The sequence below is a fragment of the Rhipicephalus sanguineus genome, chromosome 8, assembly GCF_013339695.2.
Source record: "Rhipicephalus sanguineus isolate Rsan-2018 chromosome 8, BIME_Rsan_1.4, whole genome shotgun sequence".
In the NCBI taxonomy this organism is placed as follows: Eukaryota; Metazoa; Arthropoda; class Arachnida; order Ixodida; family Ixodidae; genus Rhipicephalus; species Rhipicephalus sanguineus.
The window spans coordinates 154,547,908-154,568,519 of NC_051183.1; the positions used below are offsets into that span (position 1 = coordinate 154,547,908).

General features: G+C 49.8%; 1 protein-coding gene across 2 annotated transcripts in view; it reads right to left on the reverse strand.

Moving 5' to 3' along the window:
- The window catches only part of LOC119402413 (nischarin), a 101,566-nt gene that overhangs the window by 25,891 nt on the left and 55,063 nt on the right, over positions 1-20,612 (reverse strand). For both annotated transcript variants that reach the window (XM_049418633.1, XM_037669558.2), the window contains exon 9: positions 5,986-6,096. In XM_049418633.1, coding sequence (XP_049274590.1) covers positions 5,986-6,096 — 111 coding nt within the window. The remainder of the gene's footprint in view (positions 1-5,985; positions 6,097-20,612) is intronic.

Sequence of the window (20,612 nt, forward strand, 5' to 3'; positions counted from 1 at the left end):
ATGACATCGTCACTTTGGACTGCTTCCGTGACTGGTGGGCCGATCACGGAGGCAGTGCAAAATCACGTTGGGTGCAGAAAACTTTTGCATGAGGTGAGGCAAGACAGACACAACGACTGAAGCAAAAAGATGATGACTTTCGCCTTCGAGTCGTCTCATACGGCTACACGGCAGTTTTGAACGGCCGTTAAGAGGTCATGCGTTTCTCGCAAGAATTGTGTGGCGCTGCAGATCATTATTCCGGCGAAAGCCTTATACGCCTCACTAAAGGGACCCTGTGAGTTTATTCAACGAATGATGGGGCTTACTGTCCGAGAAGTGCTTCTCGCAAACGTAGTCGTGAGGTGTGAGCTCTCGATCTTTCCTTGGTATGGCACTAGCCCACGCTTCCAGCCTCGCCGGGTCAGTAGGAACTTTGACGGTAATTACCTTCTCCTTGCAGGATGCGTACCCACTATTGCAGTTCGGCATGACACATTTCCACCCAGTCCTAAAGGAGCACTGCTGGACGTCTGCAAAGTGCTCTTCATTCATGAAGCAATACTTCTTGCTTCGTTTCTTTGTTGCGGTGTGAAAAGCGTGCACAAAGATCGAGAAGTCAGTGCCGCCGACACAACACGAAAGCCACTGAGTGCACTAAAGAGACAGAGAGCCTGCAAATTGCAAAGGAATGCGCGACAGCTTGCTTGCACGAATTGGCATCTTTGCCTCCTAACGCCACCTACACAAGTGTGCGCACAACATGCGAGTGAGGAGCGAGGGGCCCATGCATGCGAGAGACGTCGTCTGCTCAGGGGCCACAACTAGCAGCTCGTTTCAAGCATTGTACGGCCTGTAATTTGGGCAGTATCTATTAGTAACTGAAGCTAAAATATCTGTCACATCTACCAACTGATGTTAGAGACAGAAATATGAGAAATTTTACAATGTACGAGGCGGTATCACAATTTTTGTGCGTCGCGTCTATAGAAGAACATGTAAACGATGGCAACATGCTGGAAGCGTCATCTGTCGTGCTGCGGAGAAAACCGCATTTCCTCCGTGACACTATTGCGCCGCCCTTGCGCGCTGTGGCGGCCGACCAGTTTCTCCTTCTCAAAAAAAATCACGCCATATCCAGGAAGTGCATGATGATTGAGGAGCTGGCTCGGAGATAACCGGGTAAACCGTGAATGCTCTATACAGTTCTTCTACTGTCATATAAAGACGTTACACGTTTTCATAGTAGCGATTGTGGTCAGGTTGTTGTCGAACCACAAGCAATCGCAGACCTTGCAGCTGTGGCCGAACGTGTGGTCGAGGAAATGAGGTTTTTGCCTGTGTTAATGTCATCATCAAGGCGCTCGAAGAACAAGAGGAAAAAGACTTTTCTTTCGCGCGAGCGTGCGCATGCTACAGTTGGCTATGCTATATGTGGTTTTGCCTGTATTAATGTCATCATCAAGGCGCTCGAAGAAGAAGAGGAGGAGGAGGAGGACTTCTCTTTCGCGCGAGCTGCGCCTGTAGCGGTTGCCTATGGAACTAAGGTTACGCTTACGATGCGGGACATTGCCCCAGCTTAAGAACCTGGTGAGCCAGCTCCTAATACTTCTTTCTCCATAGCCTGTCCATCAGGTTCATCATACACTCATGTCCACCTATGCAAATTTTGGTGTACACCAAGTTAAAGAGACGACCACACAAACACTCAGGCATAGGTGGCTAGACAGACAGAAATGGTCAAAGTGCCTTTGGTTCGCTAAAAAATGTTTCGCATTAAAAAAAAATAGAGCACTACACCAAGTGTAACCTCAGCTGTAGAGTGTAACATGCTACTGTATACTGATGAGAGAAAAATAATGAAGTCACATCATTAGCTCTATAGTGCGCTGACACCACTCTGTAGCTAACCCATAAACCGGCTCCAAGAACTCAATGTGAAACGCAAGACAAGAACGCACTCTCTCGCCACTTCAGCATCAAGGAATGCAAGAACAAATTTCTTCTCAACAGAGCATTGTACTGTACACATCTTTTGAGTGCAGACTCCAAATGTCATGCAAATGTGTGCGGAACTTACTACGTATAATACAGTGCTTCTGCCAGTGCTATAACACAAATGAATAATGCAACTAGCTGGTGCCTGACTCCGGAGCTGACTTATTATACGGCACCAAGTGAAGGAGTTCAAACGAAGGCAGAATAAGACCTGTGTCCCACGGGCACTTTTGAAAGGCCATCCAGTCGATGGCCTCTATCGACTCGATGGCGTTGTCGCGCTGCTACACGGCAGTTTTGAACGGCTGTTGAAAGGTCACACGTTTCTCGCAAAAATTGTGTGGCACTGCAGATCATTATTCAGGCGAAGCCTTATACGCCTCACTTAACACGAAATTTGACCGTCGGCGTCCCATGTCATCAACAGCATATCGCGTCCTGCGGTGTAGGGCGACGAGTGGTGCAAAAAATCGTCATCATGTGATGACGTGACGTCATCATACGATGCCATTATGACGTCACAGAGCGCAAAAATTTGTGACGTCATCATGACGTCACAAATTCTGGCGTGACGTCAGGTGACGTAACGCCGCATAATGCCGTTGTAGTGCCTTCCTTTGGGCTGTGAACAAAACCGGTGAGCGTGCGACCTCAAGAGAAGAAAAAAAATAAAGATGGCGTTTCGCAGTGGCACATGAAGCCACGGCTCACGTTCCCTGCTGGTGTCGATTCTGGTTCAGCTGTCTCGTTCCTTTGCTCCTGTGATGCTCTACCACTGAGCGAAAAGATAACTTGCTGCCGGCAGGGACCGGCGGCAAGTTATCTTTTCGTCCACTCTACTTTCTTCACATTTATATCCCAATTATTACAGATAACACCCTCTACACTTTCCGTTGCATTAATGTCTGTTAGTTCTCATTAATAAACTGTGGCGAGTGAAACACGGCACGATGAACATAGGGAACTCTGGCACTGCTATGGTTCAGCTACCATGCGAATGATGGGTAGTACATGGACTTACCTACTCTTCGTGCTTGTGGCTTCGTTTATTGTTGTGTTTTGCCATTTGTTTTGGATAAAAGAATGGATCGCTGTCAGGGCTGTACCCAGGAATTTTTTTCGGGGGGTGTTTCTGTGCAGAACGTCTAACTTTGGGAACTGGTGGTCACTGTGAAGGCGTTGAAGTATTTTAGTATCATCCGAAAAGGTGAAGCATGAAAAATTTCGGGGGGTGTCGGAAACCCCTCAACCCCCCCTTACCGTAAAATGCCGAGCAAGTGCCCCCACCTGAGCAAGCACCCCCCTCCCTTTTTCGGGAGATCTGAAATAAGCGCCAATGACCGAGCAAGCGCCCCCCCTCCCCCTCCTCCCCTGCGGACACACTTTTTTTTTCAAGATCAGCATCGCTTGTGTAAAAAGAACCACAAGAATTAGTACACTGAATGCACATGTAATGTTTTTTAATGAAATTCCGTTGTCATGTGGCCAGTCGTATATTGGTCAAACAGGTCGCTGCTTCAATGATTTGACAGTGACCAGGGGGAATAAAAGCAGTGAATAAATAAAGCATTTCGTTAGAAACGTGTATAGGAATTTTTTAATTTTTAGCAGCTCTCCCGCCGCCATCTTGAATTTCGGTCCGGGACCGAGCAAGTGCCCCCCTCCAAATCTGGTCGATTATCCCTTACCTAAGGGGGGCGCTTGCTCGGCATTTTACGGTAGTTACGGCCCCGATCGCTGTGAACTTCGTGACCTGAAATGAATTGGAGAGCCTGAAAGGTCAAGGTAGTGAAGTGAAACTGCTGAACGTTTGTTGAACTTCGTCTTGCGACAAAGTGGCTGCGGGTGACACGGAGCCAAAAGAACAAAGCTTAGACAAATGTGTGTACTACCCATCATTCCCATGCTGGCTGAAGCACCAAGCGCTGCAGCTCCCACAGACACTAGCGCCAGAGTTCCCTCTAGTAGATATTGTAGGAGACTCTATGGCAATGAAGACAAGAACATTGCTGTTGTTGAGAATGTGTGCAGTTCGCACATTTCAAGTGGCAAAAATACAATATTAAATAATTCATAACGCTCACACATACAGTTTTTAAAACATAATGGTTAAATTTTTCCTTTTCTAATCGTGAGTACGAGCACACTGTGAATGAGAGGGCACATTCACGCCGTTTCCACTTCCACCACTCAATGGCCATCGAAACATCCTGTGTAGCAGCTCGTCCATGACAACTGAGTCAACAGACTATCGGTTGGAAGGCCTTCCAAGCACCCGTGTGACACGGATATAAGAACCCTCCAACTGTTTACCATAGGAAGCACCGCAAAGGAAGACACTACAGTCGACATTGAAGAAAGATTTCTTCCTCAAAACAGAACGCTAGTGCACGTCCTTGAATGTTGCTTGAACTGATACCAGAAGAAAGAGCAAAACACTCACTGCATACAATATTGTGCCAGCTATCATGTCAACGTGCTTTTTTGTTTCTCTCATTCAACAAAGGCTGCCTTAAATCAATACATTACTGATGAATATAACACACTCTTTTTAGTATAGCCTCTCCAACAAATACCTGCCTGAGCCTGCATGTTGGCCAGTGGGCATGTTGCAATGGACACATGCAAACAACTGCACAGAAGGGTTGAAAACGAAGCTTGCTGGTACATTTTGAAATTTAGCAGGAATAACGGGACAAGAAAAGATAACACGTGGGGTGATGGACTAACAACATCTGATTTCAACAAACATACCTACCTAATAAAACGGCAATGTGCACATACTTGAAATCTGTTCACTACGATGGCACGTGACAGCTAGCAACCCCGTGACATCTATCACGCAGCTCAGTCACTCGATCAGACGATAAAACTGGTCAGATAGTGCACCTGCTCACACTAGAGTGGTGCCTCCTATATACCCTGATCACTTCTACCATGTCATACATTCTTTTGTCTTAATGCTACCTCAGGACTGGACATTCATCAAATGCTGGCATACATTCACGTGGAACTAAATGAATGGCTATGTCTTGTGTCCGGAGACATACTGGTTTCTCAAAGGCACCGTCCTGCCTGTCCTACGTAGTTTTGGACGCAGCGCAACACCAACAGCACAGCCAACAAACTGTGCTTTGTGCCACAAACTTCACACACCTGCTCGGCCTGGTTACTCGGCTGCACACTCAAGGGTTGCATGACTCATTACCCACTCGGCATCGTGGTGACTGCATTTCAACCAAGTGCACACCAGTTAATGTATTAAAAAAAATCTGGTTCTTCAATCTACGGCCAAGCACTGTCTTTTCTCGTCCCATCGTTTAATGCTAACAAGGTTCACAATATCGCCTTTATTGCCAAGTGTTTGTCTTCACAGTGCTATCGGTTATGAACCGTTACCGACAGCCCCCCGCACAGACCACAACACTTGTGTTAGCATTCATTATGACTAGCGCATCTTGACACAATTCTTCGTAGCATCACAAAATTCGTTGCTGGGCTAGTTGATCTTAAATACTGGATAGTATCACAAATTCAACACAGGACGGAGCACTTGTCCTGTGCATCGGTGTTCTTTCCGTGCCCTAGCTGTGTTGAATCCATGCTATCGAGTCTTCATAGCAAGTGTCCTGCTTTTACACTTTTTGTATTTTTCAACTTAAAGAATAACAGAGAGGCTGAGATCTGCAACATCACAGTGACGTTCCGGTGCTGGGGCTCCAGTGCGGAATTAAAAAATGAACTCCATTTTCTCTTCTAATATACAAGCCATGATGTCAGAAATAAGCTAAAGCAGAGTTTGCACAGAATCTGTCTAAACTGCTTCAATGTTTCACTTTAGTGTCCCTGCAATGACTTTCCAGGATACACAGTTAGGGTGCCTGCCTTCAAGCGCCCAATCCTGCTAAATAAAAAGCGTGCTGCCAGAGCACTGTAGAGTGACTGAAAGTGACCACAATACCCCTGCACAAGGAACTTCAATCCAAAGCAGGATTGCTGATGACTTACCGCTGCTGCCGCATCGGTGGGAGGCTTCCTGTCTTTAGCTACTTGTAAGGCACGCAATACGTTGACAGTGTCCAGCTCCTTTTGCGTTGCCTTCTGCCCATCCAGTACCACCTGCACAACAAGTCCTCTCTCTGATGGGGCACGGCGGTGGCACGCTTGGGCTGAACTTGACAGCAAAAAAAGCAACTGCAAAGCATCTCTGTTACCCCACCCAATATGTATACAACTGGAGGGCGCTACTACACAGCTGCTATGACACGTACACTTCACACTGTTGTGCTCACATTGCTATATATGCTGCACCAATATCAGCACTCTGTATGGTTCAATTACTGACAGGGGAGCCTACTCATGAAAAGGAACCCTGCTGAAGAGTAAGGATGGGTTGGCATGGCAGGCACTCCCAAATGATTACACGCCGTCCCTAAAGCCGGGTTCAGACTACAGTCGCATCTGTCACAAATGTCGTATCGCGTAACAGCTGCATCGTCCGTTTGCGTTGCTAACGACCATGGGCGTCGGCAGGATTTTTCCTTGGGGGGTGCAAACCCGTGCTGCATGGCAGCTGGGGGAGGGGGCAAGAGCTGGCAAGAGCTAGGGTGGCGGGCAAGTGCTGGTGTGGCTTGAGGGGGGCAAGTGCCCCTTTTGCACCCCCCTGCCTAGTATGTTCACATTGAGCTTTTCTGTAAGGTACATTTTTTACGACGAGCCAATCACCGTTCTGAAAATGCGTTGCGTCCTCGCTACAACTGTTGCAGCCTAGCAAGGTTCGCATGTTTGGCCATGGCTGGGCTGACTGGGCTATGGGTCATGGTTACAGGGCACGGGCACGCAACGCAATAAACACCGGCAAACCAACTGCACAGACACACCACTGCATGACTTGCAAGACGCGCATGAAGACGCGGAATCTGGGGAGGAGAAAAGCCCCATGAACGGAAAATGAAAACCGAAACTGCTTTGCCCATTGGTCGTACGTAACGGTCGCATCAGTAGTTGTCGTAAAAGTCGCGGGCCCGCCAACATTTACGCTCCAAACGTAACGTACTTTACGCTAAATACAACAACGTCTGAACAAGGTCATTACGTTGATTGCGTTTACGGTCACGATCCTTAGCGACGATCCGTACGTTGCGCACGTAGTCTGAACACGGCTTAAAGCAAAAAAGTATACAATCATTGCATGCAGCTAACTTCTAACACATGGGGCTGAAACTTGGAGGATAACAATGAAACCCAAGGAATGGGTCAGAGACCAGACAAGGATGGCCAGTACACACTTATAGCAATATTCAAGTGCCAAGAAAATTCTACTGTTGCAACCAATCAATGTTATCAACGGGTACGGTGCATGAACAAATGCAGAAAAGTGTGATGGCCGGCTGTTGAGAGAAAACTATAATATCGGATGGGATATGCCAATGCACGTCAGTGGTAAGGACAACAGAGACGATAGTCAAGTACAGATTTTTCAGACGTGCTTGAAAATTCACCGCCAGAAGCACCACAGAGTCAATCTATAAGAATGTCTGAAATTTCAGATGCTGAAACTCTTTCAAGTCAGATTTGTCAGACTTTTTGCTCAAATTGCACGTCCGAAACTGCATTAATTGAAGCCACCACCGCTACCATGTCAATCGTCTTGCATGCTCAAATCGGTGCATTCATGAGTCAATCCGTTTGTGGCCATAGAGAATTGCAAAAGTCAGCTTTGTCACAATGCCACGGTGTTATGCGGTGAAGCATACCAAGAATTCAAGGGGCTACTGTCGCGGTGTGAGTGCGGCAATGCCTGTCACCAGAAATGCACCGAGGCGTGTCGATGGCAGGCGACAAACACACTAGTATGACCCAAGCGCCGACAACCCTGTTATGTGCAGCATCTTCAGCTAATTGCTAGGTAGTCCGTGTGGCCTAGCGCAGTTGCAAGCACGTGCTGTACGTTTTTAATAGGCGACAACCCAAACACTCTGCAGCAGTGCTGCCGTCGTCGCTGTTGCTGTGCATTTTATTTTCGCTGGCAACATCGTTCAATGCTGATGAGCCATCTTCCAATTCAGAGGCGGCGAAACCAGGAATGCTTCCAGCCCCTTCAGCACTGTTCGGGCCTTCATGCCTCGGAGTAGTCGACTCATGTTCGGAGGGGAGGAAGGGCGACAGGACAGGCACACAAGGCTGGCAATACCGAGAAGGTTATAAAACAGGTCTCACTCTACGAGCACGCAGGGGTGCAACGGCTTGAATTTCTCATTTTCTTCTTTCTTTTCGAGGATTTCGTGTTCCATTACCTTTCAGCACAGACCCCCAGCAGCCAGATTTCATTGCTGTAATAGATAATGCGGCATGGAGGCATTGTAGTGAGTGGGTTATTTCATCCCGTACCCAGGTCAGTTAGAGCAACAGTGTTTATACCAAGAGATAAATGTAGCCAAGAACGGCAGAAGGTGAAGAATTTAAGAAGTACGCAGGGATAAAATGGAATCTGCTTGCACAAGGTGGGATCATTGGGAAAGGCCTTATTGGCTGCCACAGCCAGGATTTGATCCCGCGACTTTCAGGTAAGCAGCCGAGCACCATGACCACAAACAAGAAGCTCTTGTTGGAGTGGCTCGGTGTCGGCAGCCTTTCTCCCCTTTTCATCAACTCATTTCTAAACTTCATCGTAACTGATAAGAAGTGCAGTGCCAACACGTGCCAAACGTCATCACCGTCTTGTGTTACGTCATACAGGGCCGTACCCAGGAATTTTTTTCGGGGGGGGGGTTTGCGTGTAGAACGGCTGCCATTTTTTAAGATTTATACTGGCTTATTTTCGTGAATAAAACAAGTACATCGCTTACTTGTAATAATTCGATGGTACTTTTCAATTATTGGTACCCAAATAAAGAAATTGGTATGTCAACCTCAAATTCTGGTTAAAGCAAGAAATAAGTTTGGACAATAGCACCACCAAAGCCGGGGACACCGCGACCAACGGCTCCTGATGAAGTAACACAATGTAACCGCGGTACAAAAACGGTATGTATGTGTTACAAGCTGCCACTCTAGCGTCGCCAGCGCGAAGTCGGCGACGGGAATGGCAGCAGGTTAGGTCGTTCCGTACGTAAGCAGAGACAGTGAAGAGATCAGAGACGTGTGAGGGGAGGCGAACCAGAATGTGTAGGTGCCATGCCACTCACCTTCCTTGGGCATTGCCCAGTGGTAAAGGCGTCACTTTGCCCAGCGTTGACTGTAGAACAAAGGTCACTTGGAGTTGCACTGCGGCCACCATCATTTCCCGGCGGCGCATGGGTGTCCTGCTTGTGTTCATTCTCAGGTGATTCATATAAACCGGTGCATTCTCCTGAGTCGCTACAGAAGTTCGGACGCGCTTGGCTTTCCACCAGTGCTGAGGAGGGCGAAGTTTTATCCTTCGAAGGAGGCGGTTCTTCTCCGTCCGCTTCATCGGTTCGAACTTTCTTGAAGTAAGACGCAAGACTCCTTTGCTTCATTGTTGCAGAGTGTCTTTTCATTTTGCTGCCGCAATCCCGTGCACGCACACAGAAGTGGCCAGTGGCTCCAAAAAGACGTTTGCGACTGCTTCGACTGCCTGGCGTGAACGGCGGGCGATGTTTTCTTCCTCTCTTATCCACTTTACAGTGGCTAGAATGTAGAAGTGTGATGAACGCGCCGGCTCCCGCGTGGCGCATGTGTTTTCTGAACGCCGCTACAGCTGGTGTGCATGCAGGCCCATTATTGTACTCCAGCTGCAGCAAACTGGATTAACGCTACTTAAAGACCTTTTCACAGAAGACTCCATGGGCACTGCATACTCCCCTTAATATACGTGAACCCCCAAGAATGCACTGCCGAGACATTTGCACTCCCGTGCTACAGTCCAGAAAGGAGGTGTTGCTCCGTTCCTGTGAAAAAGTCATTTTTTCACAGACGGCTCCCTGGGCGCCTGCATAATTCTCTCTGGGCTGCGCTAATTAAATAGCCGTGACCCCTCAAAAATGCACTTTGTAGGCTGTGACGTCAGCCTCTGTACTCCCGCGCGCACCCCAGCTTGGCGGCGTTTTTTCTCTCCTGTGAAAATTGACCGCTGGTGCCGGATTGTGTGCCGGCTGTATCCTCGCTTTGTGCGCTTTGTAGGGAGGCGCATATACCTTCTGTGTACAGAAGAGGTAGATTTCCTTGCGTGTGGTTAAGGTTGTTCGAAGTTGCTCGGATATGCCAGTCTTTCAGTAGATGTCATCTTCGATGATTCGTTTCGGTGGCGAGGACTACAGTTTGAGAAAAGTTTACCCTGCAGCCTGCGTCCTCGGAATGCACCGCTGAGTTTTTCCGCTTAGGGGTTTCGTTCCCTGGCAAATTTGCGCACGTCGTGTTGGTGTTGCCGTTGCTGTCGAACTGTTTACCTTCACAGAAGGAGACGCGCTTTTCGTAGAAACCCAAAGCCGACACGTGCGGTCCGCACAGATGGATAACTTCTCCAGCGGCAATGCACAAGGAAAGCATCTGGAATCAATAAAGGAGCTGCTACGTGGTGAAAGACTCGAAGGAACGCGAGGGCGAAGTGCAAAGCTGTACAAATAGGGCAGGTGCGCGTGCGGGGGAGGGAGCGCTGAGGTGTTCTGGTAAAAGGGTAGGTTTGAAGAAAGGAAGAAGAGGGAAGCAATGCCAGGAAAGTTGCAGTGTAACTTTGGCAGCTGGTGGTCGCTGTGAAGGCGTGTAAATATTTTAGTATCACCCGAAAAGTTGAAGCATCAAAAAAATTTCGGGGGGGGGGGGGGGGGGTCAGAACCCCCTCAACCCCCCCCCTAGTTACGGGCCTGACGTCATAGGCCAGCTGCCTATATATACTTCATTGTCTGCTAAATAAAGCATTCTGCGTTGGTTACTGGCCTGGCTCTGTCACTTTGGCGTAAGCTACAACAGTGGCGACGAAGATGGGATTCATGCTTCCTGGGCGCTGAATGTAACGACCACCTTCGCCTACCACCACGGAACGTCGGCGGCCATGGCCATGGCTACGAGTCTCGGCACCCCAAGTTGTGACGAAAATCAAGATAAGTGGGAGATTTACTTGACTCAGCTGGAGGCATTCTTTGAAGCAAATGATATTAACAAGGAGGATAAGAAAAGGGTGCTTCTGATTTCGACGCTATCAGCGAAGGTGGTAGGCGTTCTTGCGGGACACTGCGCTCCCCGTAAAGTAAATGAGCTGAGTTACCAAGAAGCACTCGCTTTCCTAAATGCCCACTAGTTGCCGCAAGTTATAAGTTCTTCACTAGGGACCAAACGGCCACTGAATCTGTCCGAGGCTATGTCGTTGAGCTCCGCAAGCTGGCAGATAAGTGTAACTTTGGCACTGGTTTTGACCGTATGTTACGTGACCGCATCGTTTGTGGCATCCGAAATCGCGCTGTGCAGCAGACGCTGCTCGAAAGAAGTGAGCTCACACTGGCCGAAGCGGTAAACATTGCTACGGCTGCCGAAGCCGCTGCGCAGGAAGTTAGCGCCATGACCAAACCTGATACGGCAGCGGTGTGCAGTTTAGCTGGAAAATCTCGCCAGTATCAACCCATCTCCAGAGATAAGAAGCAACGAGTTGCAGATTGTGCACGCTGCGGAAGCCATGACCATCAAGCATATGATTGCCCGCACAAAAGAAAGAAATGTTTTCGCTGTGGGAAGACAGGTCATTTCGCAAGAAAATGCCACTCCCAATCGAGGCTCAGGGCTCGTGGCAGGCAGGATGTCAGTGCTTATGCCTTTCAGTATGAGAGCACTCCATCTGAAACCGAGGAAAGTGATATTTCAACAGTGTTCACTGTACAAGAGACAAGGAAGAAGCAACGTCTGCTACAGGCGTATCGCAGGGTCATCCGTTGGGGGGGCGTGCCCCTGAACATGATCATTGATACGGGATCACCATTTTCAATAATCCCGCAAGAAGTTTATCTCAAGCATCGCCTGAGCTGGCCGCGGTTATCGAAATGCAAACAGAAGCTCAGCTGCTACCTGGGCAAGTTGCCCATTGTCGGTGAACTACAGCTTCAAGCCCAATTTTCAGGCAAAGCTGTCCCTGCCACCCTGATTGTTATTGGCCTCGAGGCCCACCACTGGAAACGCCGGCGCCACCGTCGGCGTGACGTACTTGGCAGGATCACGTGGTCTCCGCGGCCGCGTCGGCTGCTTGTGGCGCACTGCCCCGTGCTTTGAAAACGAGTTTCAAGTCCCACATGCACTGCGGTCTGTTCAAATTCGGAAGTTTTCTCTCATTTTCTACTCAAATGAAACCATTTTAATAGAGTGGCTGCCTCCGAAGGCGACGAACATGGTGCTCTACCGCTCGGTGCCGCAGCGCCGAGCTTATGCAAAGGAGCCCATGTGTCAGCCTGCACTGGTAACCGCGGGACAAGAAACAGCGTGAAGCATGGGTTGTAAAGCTAATAACCGGCAAGCAGCCATCCGCTACGAGTCTTGTGTGCAACAAGCACTTCCGCGACGAAGACTTTTGTTACTGCGTCGGGCCTGCGATGTTCGGTGAGTAGCAGACAGCGCGCACTGAGACGATGGCTCGCGCGCGCTTCCCGCCGGCAAATGATGCTTATCTGCCACAGGATGGTAAAAGCGCTACATTTTACCACGTGTGATGCCATCTCAGAACCCTCCAATGCGACCTCTTGATCGTCGGCCCCGTGCTCACCGTCCACAAAATCGGCTGCAGATGCGCAAGTCATTGTTTAGATACGTTGAATTAAAAAAACGCACAGAGTCCCTTATGCATTCGTTAAAGATGACTAGAAGGCGAAAGCCATCGTCTTCTTGTCAGTCGGTGTAGTGATTCTCCTGCATTACTGTATTTTCTTTCTTTTCCTAGGCGTCGCATGCTACTACATGCTCGGTCTCGTAGACTGGTTCTCCTTCCACCAGCAATCTCGAAGTGGTGAAGCTTTGGTCTATGAATTTGTTGATCACAGAGAGCGGCAAGTTCACTGGAATGCAAACGGAACGATAATAAGGAGCATTAAAAAAAACACGGTTGATCCCTCCGTCGTAGGAATCGGAATAACACGAAGTAAAGCGAGCTTTTACAGAAGTAACTGAATGCTTACTGTACATTGATATAAGAGAGTTTGCAGAATGTATATTGGTGTCTGGCAGCTAATGGCGCCGTTTAACGTGTATGCACCCACTTTGATGATTGGTGGTACATCTCCACCCCGACGACTAACGTCCATGTTAAATGATTAAACAAACCCTTGTGGTAGCTGTAGTAGTTAACGGTGAAAGCGTAATCAGTGAACGAGGTGTGATAGCCAGAAGAGCGTCGCATATTGGACGCAGAACTTGGTCGCCATCCCGCGGCATGTTAAAATGTTATTGAACACCACGGCCGGACTAGAGGGAAACGCAAAGCGCGTCGTGCAGCTCAGGTAGCCCGGCCGCGATTTTTCTCGGGGCGAGCGCGTGAGCATGGATTGCGGCGTTACAGGCAGGTGAGGCAGGCGCGCGTCCAAGAGTTATTTTTGGTTTGTATTACCGTGATGCTGAGCGAGACCGACGCTTTTCCGGCGCTTGGGCAAAGGTCGCCACCTCGTGGTGGGTTAAGGCATTGACAAAATTCAACTTCTATTGAAAACGCGCCGAATGGGACGGACGCGTAACGCGTTGCAGGTGCTAGTCGCGGAGGCCACAGCAATGACGAATTACTTTACCTTACCACTCCCAGAGGTCAACACCACCCAGCCGACCGGGAGAGTGGTAGATATAAAAGGCGCGTTCGTGAAGCCTCCAGTCTGTGACCGTGGCGCAGTGGATAGCGTGCCCGGCATCTGTTGTTGCGGACCGAGCGGTCGTGGGTTCGATGCCCGCTGACGGTACCTTTTTTCTTTGTCATCTGATTGTGTATATTTTTTCGACGTCATTTCCGTGACGGAAATACGTCACTGAAGTCTTGGTGGACCCCGGCATAAAACACTTTCGTGTTAAAAAAGGCGTCGCATTTGCTCACGTTTTGTGTGAGCACCAAACGAAACGAATGCGCTGAATAAAGAAACAGAAGCAGCGGCATTTGCCCGCTGAGAAGACCGATCAATACGCAGTGCGAGACAACTTGTCAAATGACATTGAAACGTACCCGAATTTAGACCGAAAAAGAAAAAAAAAACACTGAATCGTCGGGACGGCAGATTACAAAGTTGTCATGCGCACCGAAGCCGCAGTTGTAAGGAAATTGTTTTTGAACTGCTCTGATAGCGTCCGCGCAACAGTAGTTGTTTGTTTACTCACAAATTCTCATGTTTTGCGGCCTAAAGTTCACAGCGCGGTGCCAAAACGCGCTCGTAGCAAAAGCGAAACCATCAGTACGAACATACATGCAGACGCTCATACATGTAGAGGCACCGTCAGTCGTCGCGAACCCGTGCGATCGCTGGCTTGAGGCTTCTTTCTGTTATGCTCCGTTTGGTTATACAGGCAGTCTACTCTAACGAGATATTTCACATAGTTTGCACTCAGCGAGTGACTACCTTTCACGCAAGAAGCCGGTTCAGGGGTCTCCAACGCGGTGACAGCGCGAAGCGGGTGCTCGGTTTTCTGCAAAGAGACAGCGACTGTAGACTATCTTGTGCTTTCAGTTCGTCGAAAATGATTATCTTGACAGTAAAGAACACAGTTCATTTCGAAAGTACTTACAGAAATGCCCTGGAGGGCTTCCGCGAGGTGTTTTTGTAGGGCGCCGACAGCAAAACCTATGGAGAGCGCGCCGGCGGCATCCTGCCTAGCACGCAATCGAGGCGCGTCCGATAGAGGGCGACTCCGTAACTCCTCGAGGCCAATAGGGTGTTCTGGTCCTAGCCTTTGCGGAAGGGATTTAATTCAAGCATTGTCAATACTTCCGAGTGAGTTCCTCGGAACAGTGCAATCGATGTCAGTTGCTCGCGACAGCCTCTGCACGGAGTTTCACGCACTTTTTGAATCTGGGCTCGGAAGAATTCAGGGGCCTCCTGTGAAATTCCACGTTCGAGAAGACGCCCAACCTAAGTTCCACAAGGCGCGGCCTATCCCTTACGCTCTTCGTGAGAAAGTGGAAACGGAGCTGGAACGCTTAGTGAGTGAAGGCATATTATCGCCTATAGCACATTCAGAGTGGGCGGCACCAGTAGTGCCGGTACTAAAGAAAGACGGGTCACTCCGCATCTGCGGTGATTTTAAGACCACTATTAATGCTTCGTGCATAACTGAGCAGTATCCACTACCTAACATTGAGGATATTTTCGCGTCACTTCGTGAGGGATCTCTTTTCACTACATTGGATCTGAAGGACGCATACAACCAGCTCCCCTTGGATGAGGAAGCGAAGAAGTTGGCCGTGATAAACACGCACAAGGGGCTGTTTTGCTATAACCGTCTCCCGTTTGGAGTTGCCTCGGCTCCCGCGATTTTACAGCGGCGCATGGAAACCATCCTGGCTGGCCTTCCAGCCGTGCAGGTGTACTTGGACGACGTATTAATAGCTGAGCGTCCAGACAGTAACGACTCCGTGCTCCGGGATGTTTTGCACCGGCTACAGGAAAACGGTGTCAAGCTGAAGGCGGAAAAATGTCACTTCCGTAAAGACTCAATCGTCTATTTGGGGCACCGGATCGACAAAGACGGCTTGCACCCGTTGGAAAAGAACCTGGCTGCAATACGCGATTCACCACGGCCTACGAATGTAAGCGAACTGCGCTCGTTTTTGGGTCTGCTGTCGTATTATCACCGGTTCCTGCCACACATGTCAGCGATGTTGGCCCCCTTGTATACCGTATTCACCCGCATAATTTGCGCCCTCGCATAATTTGCGCACCCCTAATATTTAGCCAGCTTTGCTAAAAAAAAAATATTTACTCGCATATTTTGCGCTCCCCGCCCCGCTCGAGCCAGCTCGCCGGCCCGCGCGCACGGGGAAACTTTGAACGGCCGCGCCCCCGCGGCACTCACCGAGCAGGCGAGCGCAGTCACACACAAGACAGGCCGCGAGTGCGAAGTCCCTTCTTCCGATTACTTCGTTCTAATCTCTGGAAACCGCCGAGACCGTACCAGCCGTACCCGCGAGAATGCTGCCCTCAGCCGTGGTTAGAGCGAACAAAATCAGCTGCGGCCGCGACTCACTGGCTCCGTTGCAACGGTAGGCCGATAAGTCGACGGTGGTTTTTTTGGCCCGCGTCAGCCAGTTGGCGCGCGTGCCGTGGCACCCGAACACTCAAACCTGTTCACGGGTTGTCGGAAATGTTCGAGCGTTCTCCCGCCGTGAGAATGCATGCACGCGACACGGCACGGACTACTTTCTGCATCGGAGGCGTGCGAGGGCCAGTCGCGCCAACATTTCCCCTCGCTGACCCTCCTCCTTTGCGTCCGCGACGCAGCCAACGCAGCCTTCGTTGATTTCGGAAGTTTAGGTTTCGCGATCAGCCAGTTGCGTTTTCACTATTCTCTTGCGCTGGGCTACAATAACTATTCGGCAAAATTCAAGCTCACTGTTATAGAATTTGCCTAAGGAAACGGGAACCGTGCCGCGGAAGAGTTCGCTTTTTAATACAAGACCGGAAAGGAGACCGTTCTGAGGATCGACCGAAGCATGGAAAGTTTCCTGCCATTGAAGAATACCTTTTCAAATATGTGCGAGAGCTTAGGCCCACCGGTATCGCCGTGCCGTGGCACCTCGTTACTCCCAGCATTGTCGCCAAGAGCTTCAAGAAGACGTCTCAACGCACTCGACGGAACCAAGGACGACGCGCTTTGGGAGGGCGATGACAGCGGCCGCGGCGATGATTCTCAGTCGGACTTCTCAACCAGTGATTCTGACTAGACCGTGCATGACCGAATCTGGCTGGTTAAAGTACGTGCTAATTCTGTTAAAAACCCTTCGTTTGCGCTATAATTTATTTTCTTCTTTAACGTATTATATCGCACGTGTTAGGACTATATATTGTGCGTTATTTCAGATGTGCTCATGAAATCTCCGCATAATTTGCGCACCCCCTTTTTGGAGCTCCAAATTCGCGAAAAAAAGTGCGCAAATTATGCGAGTAAATACGGTAATCTACTCGAAAAAGAGCATAGATGGGAGTGGGGTGCAACCCAGGAAAAATCTTATCTCAAGGCGAAACAAACGCTTCTCAGCTCACCAGTGCTGACATATTTTCAGCCCGACCAACCAGTCCGGTTGGAATGTGATGCATCACCGTCGGGTTTAGGTGCCGTCATCTCGCACCGCATGGGCCACGTGGATAAGCCCATCGCTTTCCGTTCACGCGCACTGACGCGCGCCGAAAAAAATTATTCGCAGCTCGAGAAGGAAGCTCTGGCGCTAGTGTTTGGAGTCTCAAAGTTTCGAGACTACCTGTTGGGCCGCGAGTTTGTGCTGGTGACGGACCACCAACCACTTGTGGGTCTTCTACGAGAAGATCGACCGGTGCCTCCAATGGCGCGTATCCAGAGGTGGGCTCTGTTCCTAAGTCAGTACCGATACCGCATCGAGTACAGGGCCGGGAAGCAAAACGCCAATGCAGACGCACTTAGCCGTTTGCCAGTGCCGACACCAGAGGCTGTTCACTCGGGAACCTTGCCAGAATACGTGCTGGCTACAGAGAATCTTGACAGTTCGTTCGTGCCAGCGGGTGCTTTGAGGGAACTGACGAGTGCAGACAAAGATCTTTGTGTTGTCCAGAACTTCATGCTTAAAGGGGTCATGAACCACTTTTCCAAGTAATGATCTAATGGCCTCAGTATCGGAGTGTACTGCCTCCCGATTCGATTGCCGCAAAAATTTCTCGAATCCGTCAAGAATCAGCGGAGTTACGGCGGTTTGGCGCACGCTCCCAGCGCTTTCTCTCTTTTCTCGTGCCGGCGAGCGCACTGGAAGCTAGACAGGGAGGGATGGCATGGGGGAAAGAAGTTACGCCAGCGCGCGTCATGAAACGCGATCACTCTCCCGCTGTGATTCGCTTGCGCGAGTGCGGCTACCGTGTACTGAGTAGTGCGGCGCCGGCAAGTGGCGGCACCCCGCGGCAAGAAGCGCATCTGATCCGAACGCCGCTCTCGATTTACGTCGGCTATCGGCCAATAAGCATGCTATGTCTCTTGCGACGTACAGCGGACAGACGCCCCGCCTACCGACGAGAGTGAGAACCGGCCTCTGTTTGAAAAGAGGGTGCCTGGGGAAACGGCAACTTCGCGCTCCGCTTGTGGCCATTACGCGGCGCGCACGACTGTAATATTTGGCAGAGCAGTTCATAGCCATATCAGCTTTCCGCAGGATGTGTTTTTTCAATCAGCCCAAGGGGTGCTTCATGACACCTTTAAGGGATGGCCTAAACGCCTCTCATCATATCACAATCATCTTCAACCTTACTTTTGCAGAAGACTGGAACTGTCAAGTGCAGAAGGTCTGCTCTACTGGGGTCATCGAGTTATCATACCCTGCAAGACGCGGGGGCCCATGCTCTCCGAGCTACACCGGTCACACCAGGGAGCATTGGCGATGAAAAGACTGGCTCGGACGCTGTTCTGGTGGCCAGGGTTGGATGGTGAGATCGAAAATCTTGTTCGTTCATGCATGCCATGTGTACAAGCTCAAACAATGCCACATCGCCAGGAGCCTATCAGTTGGCCAGAAACCGGGATAAAGTGGTCACGGCTTCACATTGATTATGCCGGGCCAATAGACGGGCGCATGCTGCTGATAGTCGTCGACTCGCACACGAAGTGGATCGAGGCACTCCCCGTCAGGTCGGCAACCACCGAAGTCACAATAACACGTCTTCGCGAATTATTCGCGCGTTTCGGCTTGCCGCAAACTGTAGTGTCAGATAACGGGCCCCAGTTTGCAAGTCAGCAGTTTGCCCAGTTCATGACAGACAACAATATAACGCATCTGCGCAGTGCCCCGTACCACCCATAGTCGAACGGCCTTGCGGAACGAGCAGTTCGCACTATCAAGGATGGATTTGTCAAACATTCGATGGTGAACGACCTCGACGCCAAACTAGCGCGAGTATTGCTAGGCTACCGACGCACGCCCCTACCGTGCGGAAAGTCTCCTTCGGAACTGCTGCTTAATTATCAAGTTCGTTCACGCTTGGATACATGTGTGCCATCCTTATCTCGGAGTCGTTTCCAGCCTTCCAGATTCCAGCCCGGGGACCCGGTGTGGGTGCGCAACTTTGGACACGGGAGGCGGTGGTGCCCAGGCGTCATCAAAGGCACCGAAGGTTCGCGCCTCGTGACAGTCGACACACCAGGTGGACCAACCCGGCGTCACTTAGACCAGATTCGCCCGCGGGTGCCTAGGTCACCCGGGACTCCAAGGGCGGAGACTGTCGAATCAGTACCGCCCAGCCCTGACAACGGGGAGCAGCAGGAGTCACCACGAGAGGAGCGGTTAAGCCCGCCAACTCCAGCACACAAGGACGCTGTCCCCGTTCCTTCTACAACGCCACCAACATCTCTTCCAGCTGTGGGGGTTTCCCCAACTCCTCTGGTCTTACGAAGGTCTACCCGACTACGAAGACCCGTGCAAAGACCCAATCTTTAAAAGAAAGGGGGAAGTGATAAGAAGTGCAGTGCCAACACGTGTCAAACGTCATCACCGTCTTGTGTTACGTCATAGGCCAGCTGCCTATATATACTTCATTGTCTGCTAAATAAAGCATGCTGCGTTGGTTACTGGCCTGGCTGTGTCACTTTGGCGTAAGCTACAACAGTAACAATATATTTTTCTTAGGGTTTCCAGCATCAGGAGCTTCATTTAACACAAATCATCATCATCATAATCGGCCTGATTATGCCCACTGCACGCCAAAGGCCTTTCCCATGTGTTCGCCAATCAATCCGGTCCTGTGCTTGCTGCGGCCACGATATCCCACAAACTTCTTAATCTCATCTGCCCACATAACTTTCCATCTCCCCCTCGCGTGTTTGCATTCTCTTGGAATTCAGCCCGTTACTCTTAATGACAAGTGTTTATTTTTCCTTCGCGTAACATGCCCTGCCCATGCCTATTTCTTATTCTTGATTTCGACTAAGATGTGCTTAAAACCTGTTTGTTCACTGACCCATCCTGCTCTCTTCTCGTTCCTTAAAGTTACACCTATCATTTTCCTTTCCATGACTCGCTGCGTCGTCCTCAATATAAGTTGAACTCTTTTTATAAGCCTCCAGGTTTCTGCTCCGTAAGTACCGGCAATATTTAACAGTACGTTATGTTGGGCTAGTTGGTGCATCGTTACTTGAAATACGTGGCGCAAGGTTGCAACTGGGAAGAAACAAGAAAAGACAGAAAGAACGCCTTTCTGTCTCTTCTTGTTTCTTCCCAGTTGCAACCTTGCGCCACGTATTTCAAGTACCGGTAATATGCAGCTGTTATACAGTCGATCCCGGATATATCGAACTCTGATATATCGAATTATTGGCTATATCGAACAGTTGAGAAATCCCCTTGAATTTCCCATGCAAAAGTATGGGGCTGGTGCGCACATATATTGAACTCCCGCACAGCCAAACATTCGCTATATCGAACACTGCCCCGCGCCGAAGCCCAGAAAGTGCGTTTTTCCTAACAACTATTGATCATTTTTCGGCCGCATTCTTATAAG